The sequence below is a fragment of the Mesitornis unicolor genome, unplaced genomic scaffold (genome assembly GCF_000695765.1).
Source record: "Mesitornis unicolor isolate BGI_N332 unplaced genomic scaffold, ASM69576v1 scaffold1992, whole genome shotgun sequence".
NCBI classification, from domain to species: domain Eukaryota; kingdom Metazoa; phylum Chordata; class Aves; order Mesitornithiformes; family Mesitornithidae; genus Mesitornis; species Mesitornis unicolor.
Window position 1 is genome coordinate 83,883 of NW_010171037.1, and position 21,243 is coordinate 105,125.

Here is a 21,243-nt window from a genome sequence, read left to right on the forward strand (position 1 = left end):
CTTCATATTTAGAGATTACTGAATTACTTGCTTAAAAACAATATACAAAGTGTAATAATAACATATGTGCTTTGGAAAGTATATTTCATTCCCAGGTGATAGATTTATTGTACGGTGAAATGCTGTAAATGAAGCTCTTCTGTTATTTATCATGCAGTATCTGGCTAAGTATTACTGTGGAGTGGATATTGGTTTTGTTGATGTATGCCATAAATACAGTTTTCTTGCATATATTTGTATCTTACTGTATAGATTTCATTAGAAAACAAAGAAACGAGAAGCATAATAATAAGAAAAGCAAACTAGACAAGTGGAATCCTTCACTTAGATACTTGGATACTGCTTTGCAGAGGGGTCGTTTTTCATTTTTAATTAAATATCTTCACTAGATCTTAACATATGACATGTTGTGGTATAAAATACGTAAGGTATAAATTTTTTGACAGTTTAGATATTTTACTGTCATGTGTGAGCACAGGTTTATTAACTGTCAAGAGTTACTTTATAGTCTTCATAACTGTGTTTTCTAAGACAGTACAGATTTTTTTTCCCCAGTTTGTATATGTAGACTGTAGCATCCCAAAATAATGCAGTAAATCAGGTTTCTTTTATAACACTTAATGTTATCCAGGGAAGACAATCACATGCTTTGGCAGTTCAGCTTGCCAAAACATCATTATTAATTTTTTTGGTCAAAACTAAATAAAGTGAGGCCAGCAAAAATAATCCTTTGGATCTCTCAGAGTTACATAAAAATTAAGATGTACTCCTCTCAATTACAGGTAACTCATTAGATTATAGTATTTCTAAAAAATGCTAAAGCATAGTTATAGATACTGTTACTAGCCTCAGTCGTGTGAGAGTCAGCGTGGTGTTTAATGTGTCTGATATAGATTATTGGATTTTCATATAAGTGTGTACATTCCAGCTGGGAGCTATCTTGATGAAATTATGGTGCCCCATCATTGCAGTTATAGTAAGTCTTTTCATGACTAATTTGGCTTGGTTTTCTCTCAAGTCTCTGACGAATTAAAGATGGGTTCTAGTTTTCTTACCAAAAGTGTTCCATATTTTTAAACTGACTGCAAATTATTTTGCCCAGGTGGCATACAAGTGAGGTGGAAGTTGCCGTGATCACTGTTACATAGTGAGATACCTATCTGAGTGATTTCTAAAACATGCAGTAACATTTCATTTCTCTTCATTTCTCTTCCACTCTTTATGATATATTGCTTTATTTTTTGCTTGTTGATCATGTATGTGTAAGCAAAACCTTTTCCTAACACCAGAAACACTGAGGATAACTAATAAACAGACGTGTGTGCTGGGACCTCCCTAACACCAAGTATCTTGATAAACATGATGAGTATGTGTACAACTGTAGGCTTGAGTTCCTGATCTATCCTTTTTTCTTCTTCTTCTGCTCTCTGGCATGCTGTGCAGTGCTCCTTCTTAATCACTATGAAGGAAAGAAACACCTACTAGCTTTCAAGAAAATTGAGGTGATTAAAGTTACAAGGTAAAAACCAAAATTCAGTAGTGTTATATTTTGTAAGTCAGCATTTTTTGTAGTTATCCCATCAGAATTCTTTGTAGATCGTTTCTCACTTCTTCATCTTAAAAGAAGCAGAAAGCAGGAGGAAGAGCACTGCTGTCTTTTCCTCACCTCTGCATACTTCAGTTTTGCCATCTGGGATGGTATTTCAGGGGTCTTTTGTAGAGCACCCTGCTGTTGGGAAGATGTTCTGTAATTGCAGAACCTTCACATGATTCACTTTTTTTAGGATACTGAATGTTCTAAGTGATACTAAATGGACAATCATGAAAAATAATAATTAATATTTAATGTGATGTCTGTCATTATAAAGAAGTCATCACAGGATACGACAAAACGTTTTTCAGAATTTAGCAATAGCTAAAGAAAGCCTCTGTCAGCAGGCTGTAACTCATTATCCTGCATTCAGATAGCCTGCGGTCCAGGAGGCAAATGTGCTATGTGTAAAGGACAAACTCTTTAGAAAGCCAAATAAACTGTGCATTCATTTGAGTTTTAATTAAACACTGTATTTGCAGAGCTTCAAAAATAATTTTGAAACTTCAAATTTAATCTTAGGATTAGATGTCAGCATTAAGCATCAATGAAAGTCAGCATTTGAGTGGTTTTAGTATTGCTCTAAGCTGGAAAGCATTTCTGTAGCAACAGACAGCTGGCTTGTGCACAATGGCCAGGGCATCGTGGTACAGTCACACACACTGTTGTGCAGTATGATGCCCCTTAGCTGTGTGTGATACTGTTGTGTAATGTCTACTGCTAAAAGAACCAGCTTCTAAACAACCTCTTTTCAGGTAGATTACTGAAAATAGTACCCAGTAATAATAATGATTTTGCACTTTATTTTATATATATATATACACACACACACACCTGTGGTACTAAGTATTGCCTTACCAAAGCAATATCCCAATCTCAGTTTATTTAAAGATTACCGATACTGTTGTGTGTGATAAGTACTAATGATTTTCCAATAATGTTAACATCATATTTCTTTGCTTCTCAGCCGATCAATGAAATGCTGGCTATTTTCTCATAGACTTTACAGATGAAGCAAGTTTTGAAAGAGAAACTGACTATAGTTAGCACATATTACCAATACAAAACATCAGTGGGGTCTCTCTTCTGCCCAAAATTGCTTATAGGGTTTGTGTCAAAAAAATTTCTGTAGGCTCTTCAACGGTGTATAGATCTGTAAGAGCTTGACAGAACAGTTTGTTTCAATCTATAGTTAGTCCTTCAGTTTTAGAGGCAGGATTCCTTGTGGATTTTAACTGGGAACCGAAGGCAGGCTTTAATAAAATGTATTCAAATGTAGCTTTAAATATTGGGTGGCTGCCACTACTCCATTATAAATTCAATTGAAATATTTCACGTGTGTGAAGCAAAATTATGTCATTGATCAGCTTGTATAACTTTTTAATGTGCTATATGGTTTTATAAGTTCCATTGAAATCTTACTGTTTATATAGCATGTATCTACTCTGTACTTAATAATTTATCTCTAACAGGTTATGGAAGACATTTCATTTGGAGCAGAGGGTCATTTGTCTGAGGTAAGTGTTTTCTAGACAGTATAAAGTGGTGATACCGTACAGACTTTGCTGGGTCTCAATTAGAACTAATGACATTTGTTTTTATAGTATTACCTTTGAGTAGAAACTGCTAGAGAATGTGCGAGCACTTAGAGAAGCAACAGAGGCACAACTGGAGTGGGCTCGTTCCTTTTTTTTTCTCATTCAATATAATGGCAAAACTGCTGTGTATTTCAGGGAGTTTATAGTCAAATCCTGTGGTGGTGCTTTTAATACGTACCAACAACAGGATGAATATGTTGGGGAAAAGTAGGACCAATAATATTTAGCCTGCCATACTGTAGCACTGTAATGATGCTTACGAATGAAACAAAATCATGATGCTTTACTTGCTTCCTTGTGTACCAATAAAAAGACCTTTGAGTTTACTTTTGAAGTATAAAAGCATCCTGCAGCAGAATACAGGGTAATAGGAATTTCTTCTTAATAAAAACACTGGATGTCTGTCATTTTACACTATTTTCATAAACAAAAAGATGTCAGATCCTGGTCTGAGAACCTATTTAAGAAAGTCTAAGATAATTCAGTAACATGAGATGTATGAGAGTAAGTGATGAGAAAAATCTGCTTACATACAAAAATCTGTCTGCATAAAAAGAGCTGAGGTATTGTATGTGTAAGAGAGATTAAGGAGAGTTATACTGGTTATACTGGTTCTAAGAGCTGTACTGATCCAGTCTGGTCCATTTTTGTATCTGTATGCCTTGGATTGTAACTTACATATTAAGGAAATTTAGTAAACAAGCATTGTGTCCAGCCAGCAAATTAATTACATGAGTAAGTAACCTCCAGTTCACCTTCCATAACAGAATACATGCTACCTGTCAAGTACAAGTGACAAGTGCTCAGCCAAGCAAATTTTAAATAAAGAAATAAATAAAAATTGCCATTTGGGGTAACTATTCAGATGAGGCATTTTCTTGAATTACCACCAATGAATCCAAAGAGTGTGGAGCAGCTGAAATGCTCTGGGAAGGATAATCTAACTGCAAGACCAAACTCAGATGGTTGACTTTGTGTACAAGGAGTCTGTGACATGAGAGCGTGCCTAGGATGGACCACTTGGCTGTATGCGAATTCAGCAAAATAAAAGCAGGATGCCTTGAGAGTGAAGGTGAACTTTGCAGGAAATGCAAATAGCACTTCTTGTCAGTGATCTTTGCTGTGAATTAAAGCAAAGCTATGCAGGTGCCTGCATCCAAAGATGACATGAAACAGGGGCGGGTATCCCACAGGATAAAGGTAGCAAAAAGCCCTACTGCCAGCAGGGCAAAATAGTGAGGGCATGTTGGTAGAGATAGCTGCCAGGACAGCAGAATATTTGCCGAAAACTTAAAATTGTGTATGGTCTGGACCAAAGCAAATGAGAGTACAATGCTATGCTTGTGTCCAGCAGTGAGCTGCACTGAAAGCTGTATTACAGCCCAGCTCTTGACTGAAGAAGTTTTTCTTTTGTGTCATAGGAGATATGCCCAGAGCATGTGAGTGTGATGTGTGTGCTAGGTTACAAATGCATCAGAGCTCACAGGCAAAGCGGGCTGCTACTGTATAAGTATTCACCAAGAGCTTTAGTATATTAGAGTGCTCACAAGCAGAGGAACCTTGCCTTTTTCAAGTTTTGAGGGGAAAAAGTGCATGAAGAGAATAGAGAGCAGTGATACAAATAAAGGAAATGGAAATTTGCTAGAAAGCCAGGCTCTACCACACTGCCACAGCTGGATGTTGACTTGTAGACAGCTCTGTAAAAGCTCTGTGAAACTGTCAGCACCTTGTACCATGTCAAGGCTTTGCTTAACAGTTCCTTTGATGCTCTGGTCCCCTAATCCACTCTTGTCACCCTGCTGCGTGCAGGAGAGCACCCTGTTAGTCATTCTAGTCATTCTAGTCATCTCAGTGACTCAGGAGCCGAGATGGTAGTGAACAATACTAGGAACCACCTATAAGTGATACCCAGCTATGCTGACTCCTAGCACAGCAGGGTGTGAACACTAGAAAACTGGTGCTTGTGTTTCTTTTCCAAGTCCTGGCCCACTGTGCACTTTTATTGCCAAGTCAATAAATAGCCTCCCCCTCCCACAGCAGGAACTGGAATTGTCTCAGTTTTATTAAATGAGCCAGTGCAGTAGTGTGCACTCATTTTAGAAAGTCTGCACTCAGGGAAGATCTTCAGCCTGCTAGACATGAGAATGGGAAAGCTGCTGACCCACAGACTGCAGCAGGGTGCTGGAAGGCAGTGGAAAGCTCTGCTCCTGCGTAGATGCTTTTCCAAGGACACTCCTCCATAGCTGTAATGGAAGATACACGAGGGGAAGTATTGCCAACATCAGGCTGTAATTTTGATGAGTCATTTAACACTGCCATGTGGTGTTGTATCCCTGTGGAGGCGAGAAGGGGATCAGTGCAAGCAAAGGGAATGTGGGAAAAGCGTGTGATGGTGGGGAGGAGGTGGGTCACACTTGCAAAACATCTGTCTGGAAAACTTTATGCCTGAATTGTTCCACGTGAGAAACTGAGGAGTGTGTTGTAGTGCTGCAGTCTCCCAAATACACATAAACAGGCTATTGGTACAAGCTAGCAATCTGTAAGTAGAAGGTGATAAGGGCAAAAATAATTGGGAAACAACCTTGATTCCTCTTCTGAGAAAAGGCAGATAACCACCTCCATGAAAGTAAAACTCACCTAAACAAAATCAGGGAAACAACAGGTGAGTTTCTGTGGGACAAACTGTAGGAGGAGGAATCAGCAGATGATCCTCGGTACCCTCCAGAAGATGCCGTGTTTATAGTACAGCACCATCTTCTTTTGGTGCAGAAAAGAGCAATCACAGTAACAGACTACATATCTATGTCAATGACTCTTCAGTGGCCCAAAAGAAGTTTGAAAAGGAAAGGACAAAAATGTCCCTAAGGTTGAGCCTGAAAGTGTATGCACAGTGTATGAATGAACCAGCAAGACCACTGAACATACTAAGCTACTGTAGCCATAAGACATGCAAAGTGGTAAGGGAGTTCAGAAAGAAGCTGTATATAAGGGACAAGTGAAAGAAAGTATGTGTATCTTCAAATAAGAAAGCTGAACAAGAAAATAATGAGAGCAGGGCAGAAATATTTTCTTTTCCTTCCTTATTTTCTTTGCTTTTGGTCTTGCTAATAATGATAAATTGTGTCTCTATATGTAGTGTTCTTGGTATTCACTACGAAGTAGCAAGAGATGAACACAGTAAAGGGTACTAAGGCAAGTGAGATGTACTCAAGACAGGCTAGGCTGATGAAATTTCTTCTGAGTGCGCAGGAGCCAAGAAAAACAGTCTCCGAACTATTAACAAGCTGCTTTGAAAACTCCTAGAGGAAGCTTGAAGTCCCAAGGGGAGCAGTAAAAGGCAGACTTGGTATTTGCTTTTAAAAATGAGGTAGGCCAGGAGTTTATGTGCCAGTCAACATAATTTCAATTAGGATTAGAATTCCAAATGCTCTTGATGGATTGAAAGAATAACCTGAAATCAGCAAGATGGGATATGTTAAAAGACAGGTGCAAATTACACTTGAGGAAGAAAAAAAGTTGGATTTATGTATACAGATGGTAAATAGCAGCTAAGATGACAATACTGCAGAAGCAGAATCTAGGGTTATAGTGGACTAGAAATAGAGTGGGATTCATTACCTTCATCTTGTTGCAAGAAAGGGCAAATGTCATTTGCAGCCTCATTAATGGGAATGTCAGTTGTAAGACAGAAATAATTGCAGTGCTTAGCTGAGAATGTTGAAGCTTCCAGAGGACTACAGCACTGGTCTGGGCACCTCACTTTGTTGAAGACAGGAACACACTGAGGAAAAGAAGGAAAGGAATAGAAATAAAAGCTTCAAAAGTCGTGGTCTGGTTGGAAGTCAAAGTTTTCAATCACATTAAAAATAATGATGAAGAGGACAACTGTTATTGTCATTGTGTACTATGTAAGGGTAAAATGAAATGTGAGCATCTTGCTTTGTAGCAATGGAAGTTTGCATTAAGAAAACTTGCTTACTGCAAGGGCAGTTTAATGTTGGAGCAGAATCTCCTCTGCAGCCAGAACCACAAAATCCCCATCAGCTGCTGAGCCACATGGACAGGAACCACCTGAGCACAGTCACAGTGGGGGCTTGGTCACACTGCAAGGCACAGAGTGGGCTTTCCTGGTCCCTGGTTGCTCCTGGTCAACCTTCCCATGATGCTAGAATGGTGTTGGTCACAAGTAATGTGCATTATTTTCACAGTAAGAAATTAGTCCTGTTCTCAGTGGCCACTTTGCCCTCTTCTACTACGTCAGCTGCCCAAGACAACGCAAGACAGGGCAGGAAAACTGGGATGCAGAGCAGGGACAAATGCTTCCTCCACTTGCGCTTTGGACACTTTGTGGCCATGTAGCTCATTATCTGAGGGCATGTGTGCTTAGCCTGCATGTGGCTGAAGCATCTGCTTTTGTTTCTACATTTTTTTTTTAAGAGATTCCCTGGCCTGCTTTTGTGGAGTTTCAAGTGCTCACACTTTCCATTGATGTCTGCAAGGGTTGAGGGGTAAGCATGCAGCACTTCTGTTGACAGTAAGTCACTGTTCTAAACCTTGTGCCATAATGTGAAGTACCTGCAAGGATAACTTTTTGTAGTTGTTATTTTGAATTATTTTAACTATTATAGGAGAGATAAGTTTTAGTACAGGTGAAAGAATCTGGCTTTGATGTTTTGCAGAAGGTTGTCTAAGGCTTTTGTTTTACAGATCTTATTGTGGTTATGATATTGCTAGTTTGAAGTAAGGCAGCTCCTTTTTGCAAAGTTCCTCTGTAGGAAGAATGACTTCACAGAAACACAGAATCGCTCTGTTGGAAAAGACCTCTGAGATCATCATGTCCAACCGTTCCTGTCTACCCCCTAAACCATATCCCTAAGTACCTCGTCTACCCGCTCTTTAAATACATCCAAGGATGGTGACTCCACCACCTCCCTGGGCAGCCTGTTCCAGCCTCTGACAACCCTCTCAGTAAAGAACTTCTTCCTTATCTCTAACCTGAACCTCCCTTAGCACAGCTTGGTGCCATTTCCCCTTGTTCTATCCTCCATCACCTGGGAGAAGAGACCAGCACCCACCTCTCTACAACCTCCCTTTAGGTAGTTGTAGGTGGTGATGAGGTCTCCCCTCAGCCTTCTCTTCTCCAGGCTAAACAACCCCAGTTCCCTTAGCCGCTCCTCATAAGGCTTGTTCTCCAGACCCCTCACCATCCTTGTGGCTCTTCTCTGAACACGCTCCAGAATCTCAACATCCCTCTTAGAGTGAGGGGCCCAGAACTGAACACATTACTCGAGGTGCGGCCTCACCAGTGCCAAGTACAGGGCACTTTTTTGGGAGTTTTAAGGATATGTCTGGGAATTCTGTTTCTCAGCACAACCACCAAAGGCTTTAATACAGACTCTAATCCCTAATAGAGTTAGAGTAATCTAGCTACTAGAATACTGATTCTCCTATATAAAATTGCTGAACTAGATCCAAGAAAACATGGAAGATGTTTGCACCAGAAAAGCTGATCAAACGCTTTCCTTTAGTAATGCTGCCAAGGAGCTGTTGCTCATTGATGACTAAAATGACTTGTAAAAGAGCAAATTGAAAATTGCAGAAGACTGAAGTGAAAGCCATTCCCTCTGGTCTTAATTCAGTGTGCTGATGCTCCAGCTGTGCATCCGCTGCAACACTGTCTGTTCTTCCTGTTTCTTACATCAGGCTCTCGCATCTCTGGGAGAGAATGAGAATTTCTACTTCATGTGAGAAAGCAGAAGGATTTCACCTTAAAAAACAACACATCACACACACATTTGTGCTGTTTTCACCTTCCTAAGGATTTAGAGGGAAAGAAAAAGTCCCAACCAACCACATCCGCTGTTCACAGAAAAATCCATAAAGCAATATTGCATCTCGACTCTTTCCTGACTCCTGCAGTCTCTCCTAGCTGCTTCCTAAAAGTGCTGTTAGTGCAAAAATAACCAAAGAAATCTTAAAACTTACAGTAGCTTGTAGCATTGACATAACAGACAAGCTTGGATGAGTGGTATTTTATTAATACGTTGAGCTGGAGGCAGAGTCCACTCTCTTCTCAGAGACGTTGTTGATCAGTGTAGAGTGCCACTTTCCAACTGGGAGCTATTCTGAATAGTCTGTGTGTCACTTACAGTGGTTTCTCTGCCTACATAGACAAACGTAAAATAAAAATGTTACCAGTGAAGTTATTAGCTATGAAAGGCACTGAGACAAATCTTTCCCACCTACTTCTCTGGATTATCATCTTTTTTCAAACGAGGGCCTGGGAATAGGCGCTGTGAAATTGGCTGAATATTTAGAATTATTTTTGTATATTTTTGAAAGCAGTGTATTTTGTTTCCATTTATAACTCTTCTTGATGTTAAACTAAAGTTAGGGTTCTCTGCATGACCACATCTTTGCAATCCAGATTAAGAAAGGCCATACATATATATGTTCTCAAAAATCATAGTTTGTATGATGACCCTTCTGCATTTTTTCACATAATGCCTGCAAGTAAGTTCCTGAGAGATAAGAGAGTTAAAAATGATAGTTTCTTATTTCTAAGCATGTTTAGTGTGAGACCAATGCACCAGTAAAGTCTTTACCTGAAATTGCAGTGGGCTAGAAGCTACTACACGAAGCTTAGCACCCCAAAATACAAGTTAGTACTGATGCAAAGCACTGTTAGATGCCTTTGCTACAGAACAAGCATTCACCTGAAGTCCTAGAGTCTTCAGAGTTTATTTGTTGGGTTCGTTCCTTCTGTCCTTCCTGGGACCTTTCTTTACTTGTTTGTGAAGTTTTATTTATAAAGGAAAATAAAATGTCAGACTTGAGATCATATTAGGTAACAGTACACCAGTAAGTATAGTCATCTAGCTGTGCTGCGACTCTAGATTTCAGGCTGTGGTTATATTTTGTCTTGGGTTTTTAGGATCTGTGCAAGTTAGAGCTAGGCTGTGCTTGCAACTTGGATCCTGTTTTGCCAGCCAGGCATCTAAATGCTGTCTCCTGTTGCCAGCGTCTTTCAACCCACCTGAAGTTCAGTGAGGGGTTAGGTCTGAAAAGGCCCATTTTGCCTGGTACATTCACCAACATGGTGAATAAGGAAAGATTTTCCATTGTGCATTTTCACAGCGTGCTTATTGTTTAGATTAGCTGGTCAGGGAACTCCTTGTATTTGTGTATACAAGACAGGAAACGGGTAGTTTTAAACAGGGTAGTTTTAAAGTGGAGAAAACTGGTCTCTTACAGCAACTAATGATAGTGCTAACTGGGTGACTGATTATCTGGATAAACGTTCCTTCCATCAACATGACCCTGAAAAAGAAAGGGATACCCTACTGTGATGCATATATTTGTAATGCTTTTTATATTTAGATATACTTAATGGCACAGGTATTCAGGAGTATACCATAACATACTTTTTTAATTTGCTCTCTGTGGTAACTGATGATTTCAAATCAGGACTGGAAGTGTTATCCTTCTTGACAGCATGAATGTGATAAAAAAATCTCATATAGTAATAGTTCTTGATAAAAGCAGTGACTAGATCAGACTAAAGTATTCAATATAGTGATGTTGTAAGAGCAAGAATCTGCTTTTTGTGTCACTAAGATACCCATTTTTCAGGATCTGTACAAGACTAATTCATTTTGTCAAAGTACATAGTCTGTAGAAAGAGTCCAATTTGAAAAATTCACTTATGGATTTTGTTTCTCAGAGCAATACTTAAGAGCTTGTGCATTAATGAAAAGCTGTCCTTCCTAAATTAACTGTTCACTGATTGTACAGCACTGAATGTTTTTTATCTTGTTTTTCTTGCATTTGAGATGATGTGAAGACCTGATTTTCTTATTTGTAATTAACTGTCAGAGAAAAAATCAGTGTTCAGAGATGGAGCTTTCTCTAGATGGTCATCATTCTAGATATGCTTTCAGAGTACTAGGTCTTTTCAGTTTACTGACACTTCTAAATTCTTTTAGATATCTGTCATTGATTCTTGCATGCATGTTGCAGAATGATCCCCTAAAAGTGTTCTATTGATATAAATTGCCTAGGTTGTCCCACTCCCTAAAAGCATATAGCGTCCTGCTGGCATACTGAATAATGATGTAGCAGCTGGATGGAAGACTTCTTCCTCATCTTCTGTCCCTGGTCATAAGACAAGAATGTTCCTAGTTGCTGCAGGGAGAAATGCGTACCTTCTTGTCCCCTGTGCTCATTTGAAAGCAGTAGGTCATTTTTATGTCTATAAATTTTGTGTTTGCAACACAACCTGTTATAACCAGCTTGCTTGTCCAGGCTTCAAACCGCAGCTGGTTGTTTACCCAAGTGATCTGCTGGATAGCCATGTCTGGCAGAAGAGCTAGGAAGGCAGAAAGGTCAAAGCTCTGTGCTGTAGCAGAGGATGTGCCAGCAAGCAGAGCTCTTCTGACTCTGTGTATGCACTGTGTGACGCAAAGTAAGGATAGCACAAAACTGAGATCTGGCAAATGTGTTTACCAAAAATCAGATGTTTCACAATGGGCAGCATTCCAACAAGTATTAGCATGATTTCTTTAGAAGGCCTTTGATTGAAGGCTTGATTTCTCTTAAACAACCACTGCTGGGTGCTATTATAGCAACAGATCAGTGCAAAGGACTCCAAGTACTTTTTTAAAGATGAAAAACTTTCTGAAGATTGTATATTCCCATACGTGCAACCAGCTTTGTGGACGAGTGCATAGACTAGGTCTTGAGAAAATCCAGTTTTCTGGATTCCAGCTAATGAATGACTCCAGTTTTTTCCAACATGGCTCCAGCAGAAGTTCACCTTGGCACCATAATATTTTCCTTACAGATTATCCCTGTCATTCACTGTAGGCAGCGCTATGATACCTTGGGAGGGAGAGGAGAGGCTTGCTCAATGCTGTACAAATTGGTTGGGTATTCTTCCCTCAACTCTCATATTTGCTGCTTATTTGAGTCATTTCTCAATAAGTGCTCAATACTAAATATAAAAGATACAAATTAACCCTGTGCAGTATATTTGAAAGCAGACAAACTTAAGGGAAGGACTTCACAAGTGATTTAAAATAGAAAAGGTGTTTGTCTTCGTAAGTTCTGAGTAGGGAAGCATTATTTTTGAAAATCTAGTCTTGTTTCATGATAACACAGTAAAAAAGTGTGGTTTCATCTTGTACTCTCTAAGACTTTGATGCATTTTCTGTGATCAGTTGAGCAAAGACCCTAAGTATTCTAGCTAGAGTTTTCTTCAAAAAAGTACATTTTGTGTTTGTAAGAGATACCAAAAGTGGCACTGCCTGAAATATTTAAATAGCCTAAAAGTGTAAAACATATTTACGTGAACAACTTGAAATTTAGGAACATAAATGATCTAATCAGCATGAGATTTCCCTCCCCTGCTGTGGTGAGACAACAGGGAAGAGGGAGAGCAATTCAGTTCTTCACACCCCTTTAATCCTCTGCCGAAAGTGAGATCAGGACATTTTTCTGCTGGGAAATAGTTTGAGACCACAAGGTCATTCCATTTCATGTAAATCACCAAATTGTTATATAGTAACAGCTTTTTGTCTATCTAATGGGAATTTGCTTTCAGGCAATGTCTTAGCACTGTGAAGTATCATATCCCCATACTAATAGTTTATTTCCCCCTTAATTTGTTGCAAATTCGATGTGGAAAAGTGCAGTCAACAGCAAACATGCTTTCTTTTCCTTTTCAACTTCCTGTAGGAGTTCTTCATATTTTCTGCAATGCTGGGTGAAAAATGTGAAGCAGTAAGTGAGAAATTGGTGCATCTGGAAGATCAACTGCAGACTTCCGCCTGCGGAGTTGATGAAGGAGTTATTCATATCCTTTTTGATATAGCTATAGATGTGTATCAATCTCTGTAAGTATATATGTGAAATACTTGCGTTTTGGATTCACATGGAATAGTAGTTCTTAATGTAGATTAAATACATTAAGAAGGGGAGGATTGTCTTGCTGAAGTGGGCGTTTTTGTTGTAGCAAGTTTTCCTACAGTGCATTTTCACTGTGGTCTGATCCAGCTCTAATTGATTTAACAGAAGAAGAAAAAAGTTAGTCCTTTGTCAATTGACATTAGGCACTTGAAAAGCCTTTATTCTACTGTAAAAATCCTTTTGTTTGTAATGCTTATACAAGTAAATACCTAGTGCACCAAAATTTGCATGGATACCAGCATCCATGCACCTGCACTTCCCAACACAATTTAGCTAAATTCAATGCTATATCACTGACTCAGGCTGTGTATATTATCACATGTAATTTTTCCTTTAAAAAAAATGGGCAGCAGATGCATCATGTGGCATCCTATGCATCATGTGGCATCCTGTGATATTTAATCTGCCTCTAACACTCCAGCACAAGTAACCAGATGAGATTATAAAGTACCCTTATCTCTTTCTATGCTTCATCTGTCATTCAGTATCTGGTTGATGATTGCTTAACCTTTATGAGGCATCTGTGGACATTTTTCAAAATTTAAGAGCGAAGACTATTGTTTCATTTGTAACATTCAGAGAAAAACTTACCTTAAAAGTGGTTTTGTTCTTCTAAGAAAGGGAAAAGATAATAAGAACCAGTGAGGCTGAGGAAGAGGAGACTACTTGGCTGGTTAGGTTTTAGTGGAGAAAAGGGGGCAGGCAATGGAATAATGAAGAAAGAATAATAAATTCATGTGGCAGAGATCAGCAGAGGAGCCCTTACAGACACCTGAAGGTGAGTCGAGGTGATGATGGTGCTAGGATGGATTCAGTTCCTCCTAAGATGAGGAAGGCAGTCCTGCAGGAGAGAGTTTAGAGAAAAGATAATAAATTGAGTGTGTGGAAATACCACTATGTTTTAGGTGACTGGGCATCTATTGCCACCTTATTGCAAAATTCCTATTCTAGACACTTGGTTTCTTTGATGGTATCGGAATAATAAACTTAGGGGTAGTAGAGGGAAGGTGCTGGTGGGGTTTGCACTGGAGGGGAGAAATCCAGTCACTAATTTGTTACTACTTCAAATCTTTCTTTTTTTAAGCATTTCAAGGTACACAAAGATTATTTTCTTGTATTTATCACAGGCCAGTTTGCAATATTCTTTAAATTATATTTATACCATGCATGCTCAGTTGCGATTGTGTTTCCTCAGTGCTGTTTTTGAGCATTCTTTTCAGAGCTATATGGATGTGTGTGTCTTGTGTGTGTGTGTAGAGCATCTAATTCCTTCCTCCCTTAATTATATTTGCTCTCAAATGAGCTTTTCTCATTGACCCTAATAGAAGAACACTGTGGGTTGGAGTTATGGATTCTTTGCAGTACACTTCATATTCAAACTAGTCAGGTCTAACCACAGTTACAGTTTACTAGGTAAGATGAAATAAGTTGAAAAAATGGCTTTTTTGATTCCTGAAGAAAATACACTACAAGTATGTGAAATAGCAATATATGTATTTTCTGTGGAGCACGTCTATTTCTTTGTAGCTGTTGAAACTGCAAGAGTTAGTTGAAGAAATGAAATCTAATCACTGAAAGTTTGAGAAGAGTTGTTGATTAGTCTCGTTCTAAGCCACAGTTGTCTGCTAGAGATCAGAATTCCTCTGTCACTGAAATTCAGCTCACGTTATCCAAATACAGAAATGCACACTGTGTGATATCCTGGTTCTAGCAAGACCATCAGTCACAAAATAAGAAACCATGTTTAAAACATAGGGACATACAGAGAGGCAGTTCAGCAATTCAGCTACCCCTCATTAGCATTCAGTCGCTATTTCAGAGGTAGTCCAGATCAATATGCATAAAATGTTACCATCTGGTACATGTAATCGCTCTGCTAATACTTCAAAAAGGAATGAGAAAAATAGCTACCACAGTGCTACTGAGCTACAGACCTGTAGGTTGGTTTTTTAAATAAAAACTGCTCAGTCCCTACAAAAAAAACTTTCTCTCCTTGTTAACTTGCCTATATTGAAGGAACTAGCACTGAGATTGGTGCCAATATTTAGCCTCAGTAGAAGAGTTTATGATTAATAGATGGATTGTTTGCACAGTAGTTTATTTGGTTTTAAATAAAACAATATCTTGTCTCAAAAATTGGACAATTATGCAGTCCTTATTAAAAATCAGTAGGACTCTGAGAGCAGGAACTTAAAGTCTGAAATCATAATGAAAGCAAGGTAAATTTTTCAAAACTCTTGTTCTCTAGTTATTTTCACTCTTCTCCTCATCCCCCAAAAAACTGCCTGACACATGAATGCTACAAACTGTATTAGGTCTAAAATCTAACTGTGGGCTGCACAGATGTAAATAAGTCCTGTCATCTGATTATTAAAAGACTTTTAAAGACTCCACTGAGAAAAATAAATTCCTGATGCTCTCGAGCCATTTGCCAATGTTTAGTGTCTGTCATAGCTTTGATTAATAATTAAGTTTGTATTAGAGGAAAAATCCCAGATGTCATTGTTTTTCATTCTACATTTTGATGGCGTAGCACACTTAAATCAGCCATGCTGCTCATTGTAATTGCCAGCACAATCTGAACAAAGGAGAGAAATCCAGTGATATTTCTTGGTTCCGAGTATAGGCACAGACCTACTTGGGATTGTCATTTATTATTGAAGCCTTTCACAGCAAATATTAAACTGTACTTTTGTATAAAAAGCATCAAACAATGGGGCGGAGAAGAGCTCCTCTGTAGCACTGTGACATATTTGCTAAATTCTACGTAGTATAACCAGATAAAGCCACAAAACATTCAATTATGGTTAATCATTGGCGAGTGTATGAAAACAGTCCACATCATTAATTGGAAAAAACAAGAGGATGAGAGGTGACTTTTTCTGGTGACTGCAGAGCTGACGAGAGGTGTTACTTTCCTGACAGAAAAGGCCTGGAATTCGCAATAAAATTAAATGGACACTATATTGCAATTTCACAGTCATTTTTGTTCTTAATTAGCAGTTATGTTTTGATAGACAATTTGAATATATGTAATAGTTCATCCTGGTGAAAATGCTTTTGTTGGAAGAAAACCTGGCTGGACTATTATTATAAAAGCAATCTCCATTCCTTACCCTAAAATGGCCATTTTAAACAGTTATTTTGAAAATATAATTTTGTGCCTAAATGTTCATTAGGCACTGCAGGTCCCTTTGCTAACCATTCACCTTTCTCATGCAGCAGGCTCTCATACAAGCCTTGCTTTATACCAGCATAAGTTTATGACAGAATCAGGAGTGTAGAGTTTAGCCTCAGCTGTACCTCACCCTGGCTGAATCTGTAAGAAATTTTGGGATCTGACAAGACTGAGAGGTGGCAATGGTGCCCTTTTTTTTTTTTTTGAGGGGGGGGGCGGGGAGGGAGGCCTGCAGCTTCTTTGCCTTCCGTTTTGTGCTGGAACAAGTGATGTGGAGACAGATCTGATATCCAGATCACTGAAGTGATCCATTTTTCAAAATATTGGGATTTTTCTGTTGGGGCTTTTTGTTGAGTATTTGTTGGGTATTTTGGTTTTTGCACAGGAGGGATGTTACGTTAGTTTGTAGAAACACATTTGTGTCTGCGAAGGAGGTGGACAGGAATGGAGGGGGGAAGTGGAGAAAGCCTCATCAGATTTCACTACCACAAGCATCCGTGTATTTTGTAAGGAGAAGGAAGTGATGGACTTCCAAAGACCATTTTGCTCTCTTGCTGTGAAGACACACGGGCCTCATATAGGAGCAGTAGGAACTCGCTTGGTGTCTTTGGTTCACTTCCAAAAGTGCACTTCTAAAAGGCTGAAACCCAGGTCATTCCAAATAAGCATTGAATTGTCTTGCCTCTTCACTTGGTCCCTTGGCATATAGCACACATGGTATCAGAATTGTTTAGTTGAAAGTGACCTCTTGAGATCATCTGGTCCAACTCCCTGCTCAAGCAGGGTCACCTAGACCAGGTTGCCCAGGATATTGCAGTATTGTGGTATTATTTATGAGGTTCTTGAAGCGTGCTATAGTTAGACTATGCAGTCATCTTTCTTGTTGCTCCATGTTTCTGTTGGTCAAGAGTTTCTTTCCCTGTCTTCTTCATTTTCCTCCATCCTTCAGGATTTCTGATCCACTGGCTGTGAAACATTTCAGTTTGGCTTTTTCTCTCTAGCTGAAAAGAATTGTAATTGCTTGGGGTAATATAAATAACAGCCTGTAGTCAGAAACTGTGCATCAGAAGTAATTACATTTCAGAGGCTTCATGGTGTTCATAAACCAAAGAATTTCTGTTTTAACAGTTAAGTTTTCAGCAGAGTGTCATGATTAAATTGCACAGTGGTGGAGAGTTCAGGACCACTTATGAGAGAATAATGTTTCTTACTTCAAAGTAGTTGCAAAGCATAATCAATTTGTCCTTTTACAGTGCTTTGAGATCCTAGGATAAGAGAAGTGAGTACTGCTACTACTTGTAATCAGAGACAGAATTCCTTTAGATTAATAGAACTGGCTAGAAATTAGAAGTATGCACGAGTACTCCTGGTGAATATATTAAGAGTAAGACTTCATAGTAAATGTACATAAATACTTATAAAGATGAAATTTTGAGGAACTGGTAACAGATTCAAAAGCAGCCAAAAGGCTCTTCAAAGGTACAACTGTGACTGCCTGAAATAGCAGTGATTTTTACAGCTTTCTCATGGTCCTTTCTAGTCTCAATTTTTCAAAAGTAACAGCTCACTTCTTACAGTCACATAACCCGAGGGTGTCTTTTTTTTCTTGACATTGCATTGACATCGTGGTCGAGTAAAACAACATTTCATAATGGATGAGTTCTGTGAAGGATAAAGCCTGTCCTTGTGTGTTATCCTTCCTGTGCATTGTATTTTTGAAACTGAGTTGCTTCAGTGTCAGCTTGTTTCATTTCTGTTAAAGTGAGTTTCTGGCTCTTACTGCTAGAAATGAACTTACTTCTCTCTCCCTTGACCGGCTTGGGTAAGCTTTTTGGGGTCCTTGCCCTCCAGCCATACCTGTACAGAAGGCCTCAGTGTAGATGAGGTGGGCCCTAGAGCTTGTTCATGTAGACTTAGTTGTTGGTTTAGAGCTTCAGCAGGCTCCGACTTGTCTCACACTTGCTTTGCTCTCCGTGTAGCATAAGCTGTGGAAGAGATGATAAGGTTGGTTGTCTCATTGAGCTACACCCAGTCCTTGCACTCGATTCAACAGCGGATAGTCTCACTGCCACAAGATTATCAGCAGAAAGGCCAATGTATTAATAGGACAAACTGTGCTTATTCCTAGGAGAGAGTAGTCATCAGAACAAAAAGCTGGATTGCCTAGGAAGCCTGGCCACTTAAAAACTTGTGTATGTCCCAGCAGTCGTCACTATCTCTGTGCATGTCCTCCCTTCATCTGCCAGCCTGCTCCCTGCTGCACACCTTGTCTTCTTGCTGCCACCTCCTGTCACCTTCCCTCTCTCATTGTGGAGCTGGGGAAGAGGGAACTGGAAGGGCTTTTAAGAGGCTGAGTCATTAGCCATCATTTTCTTCCTAAGTGCCTTGGAGGAAACCTGAACTAGACAATGGCAAATAAAATATGGAAAAAATGAAGCATTTTTACTGAATTATCAGGTGCTTTTCAGGTGGCCTTTTTTCTTTTAATGCACAACGACACAAACTTGCCACTGCTTATCTCTTTGCTTTTCAACTTGTTCAAAGCATTCACTGTGGAGCCTTGTATTGCTTTATACTTGTGTTTCCTGTGCTATAATTATACTGATAATTCAGCTACAATTAAAGCCTGCTGGAGGTAAGCAGAGCAGAAACACTTTCTCTGCTATAAGCTAATTTTCTGCTTACCTAGATTCCCATCCCACCTTGCATAGCACACATTGCTGAGCTTGCTAATGCCACACAAGCTGTGGTCACTTGGCCTATGTCTCAGACTGCTCCCGCTGCCCTGTTGCCTTCACCTGGGGTCTGATCCACCCAGGTCTGTGTCTCTGGCTTAAAAATCCACCCTCCTTCCATCAGGGAACTCAGGCCTAGTGCTGCTGCCTCAGTGGTACAATACCATAATCTTCTTTCTTCCTAGAAATAGTATCTAAGCAGTATCCCCCCCCATTCATTCCCTATTTTTACAACGCTAAATAATGCTGCTTGAGAACTTCAGTTTGCCAGGATTTTTTTTTGGAAAGCAAGTGTGAGAAATGTATTAATATTTAATCCAAACAATTTGGAAGAACTTGGAGCTACAATCAGATAGCCATGGCCATCTGTTGTGAGCAGCAGAACAAGAATTTATTTAATAACTTGGAAAGAGAAAAAGGGCTGCCAATCACCTATAGATTTATTCCTTGATAAAGCTTGCACAGTCTCTGCAGAGGGAGATCCAGGTGGTGAAGGAAACACTCCAGACCATGCTGGTGCAACTTCAGTCAGCCAGGGAGGCAGGAGAAGAAAAGGCTGGAGACTTCCTCTGCGACAGCTGGTGTCCAGGAAAACAAGACTTGAAGGAATAATGAGCAGAAAGAGCTGGTAGGATGACATTAATTCACAAAGGGCTGCTTTTAGTAACTGAATACTGTTTTACCAAGCCTTGGGGATCTCTTTTTTTTCTCCCTGCATAACTAATAACTAAATCAATTATGGAGAAACAGAGCCTGGAGGTCTATCATCAGAAGTATTCTACACAGCTTTACATGTTTTGGCACAGATTGGGAAACAGTTTTCAGAGCAGAGCATCTCCTGTAAATGTGTAGATTACAAACTGATACGTTTCAAGAGTCTGCAAAGTTGCCTTTAATGTCAGCGAAATGTTCTCCTTGAAGACTCTAAACAGTATCTGTCTTCCCTACTCATGGATTCCCCCCCCCCCAATTTAAAAAATGTAGCATTAAAGTTGGAATTTCCAGTATTTCTTGAAAAAATAGCTGTAAGACTAGTAAGAACGTTTTTTCCCTTTGACTTTAACAGCTTTCTTACACTGAATGTATTTTCACATTCTTGCCAATAGTTAAATCAATAGGATGAAATTCAAGTTAACCAGTTCTTTCAGCTAAAATTTGGACCTCATTTACTCAGTGGTATTGAGTAGAATGGAGGTAACTAACAGCAGCCCCTATAGCAGTAGTTTAATTCTCTTCATTTAGGTATTAATATAAACTTGCTATAGTATTACAGGGGTTGTAAAGCACAGAAAATTACTATGTTGGTGATTTGTGTTCCTTATATTTAAATACTGTATAAACAGTAAGTCATTTAAGTCTCCTTGTAAAGTTTATTGCTACTGTTATGTTACTTTGATCTCCTTTATAACCTTCAGAAGGAATGCAGATTTTTTTTGCTATAGACACGTATGCACATATATACATACTTAAACATGTATTTTTATAGGAAATAAAAGCAATGTTCACCTGAAGGCAACTAATATAAATTACCTGTGTTTCAGTCATTGTTCGAAACAGTTAATGCCTTTAGGAATTCATCATTTACTCTTTCTTGGATAGCAATTATCTCTGATGTCACAAAAAATTCTGCATTTATTGCGGAAGGAGAATTCAAAAAAAAACAAAACAACTGTGGGGTTTGGGTTTTTTTAAAAGCCAATAAATGAAGGAAATACCTTGCAACTCAGTACTGTACTTTTTTTATACTATTTTTCTGACTTTTTAGAATTACTTTTTTCCTGCTGTTTTAATTACTCATAGCCACATTGTGAAAGTTTTTGCAAATTTTGAAGGTCATTGGACTGCTCACCCACTAAGATTGTGTTAATTTTCTTTTTGTTTTTTAATACTAGTTGAAACTTCTACCTCAGTGTTAAGTACACAGGGAAGGAGGTAAAAAAAAAGTGCCAGGCAGCTGAGATATACAACAGGGTTACAATTGCATCCAGGTTGTCAAACTAGGGGAGCAGAGCTCAGGTGGTTTCTGTAGCCATCATATCCTCAGGGTGGAATTACAGCCTTACAATTCAGAGCATGGTTTAACTTTTCTCATTGTATAATATATGGGCCAGGATCCATGTTGCAGTGAAGACTTTCAGATCTTCACCTTACATGGGCTCCGCTACTTGGTTCCCA

The 21,243-nt window shown here is 39.0% G+C and overlaps 1 protein-coding gene across 1 annotated transcript; it reads left to right on the forward strand.

Annotated features, from left to right (window-relative positions):
- The first annotated feature begins 2,707 nt into the window (after positions 1-2,707).
- On the forward strand, positions 2,708-20,354 carry LOC104537090 (disrupted in schizophrenia 1 protein-like). The gene is made up of 3 exons (XM_010179875.1): positions 2,708-3,108; positions 12,925-13,042; positions 19,532-20,354. The coding sequence occupies exons 1-3, from the start codon at positions 3,067-3,069 to the stop codon at positions 19,678-19,680; spliced, it is 309 nt and encodes a 102-aa protein (XP_010178177.1). The 5' UTR covers positions 2,708-3,066; the 3' UTR covers positions 19,681-20,354.
- The last annotated feature ends 889 nt before the right edge of the window (positions 20,355-21,243 follow it).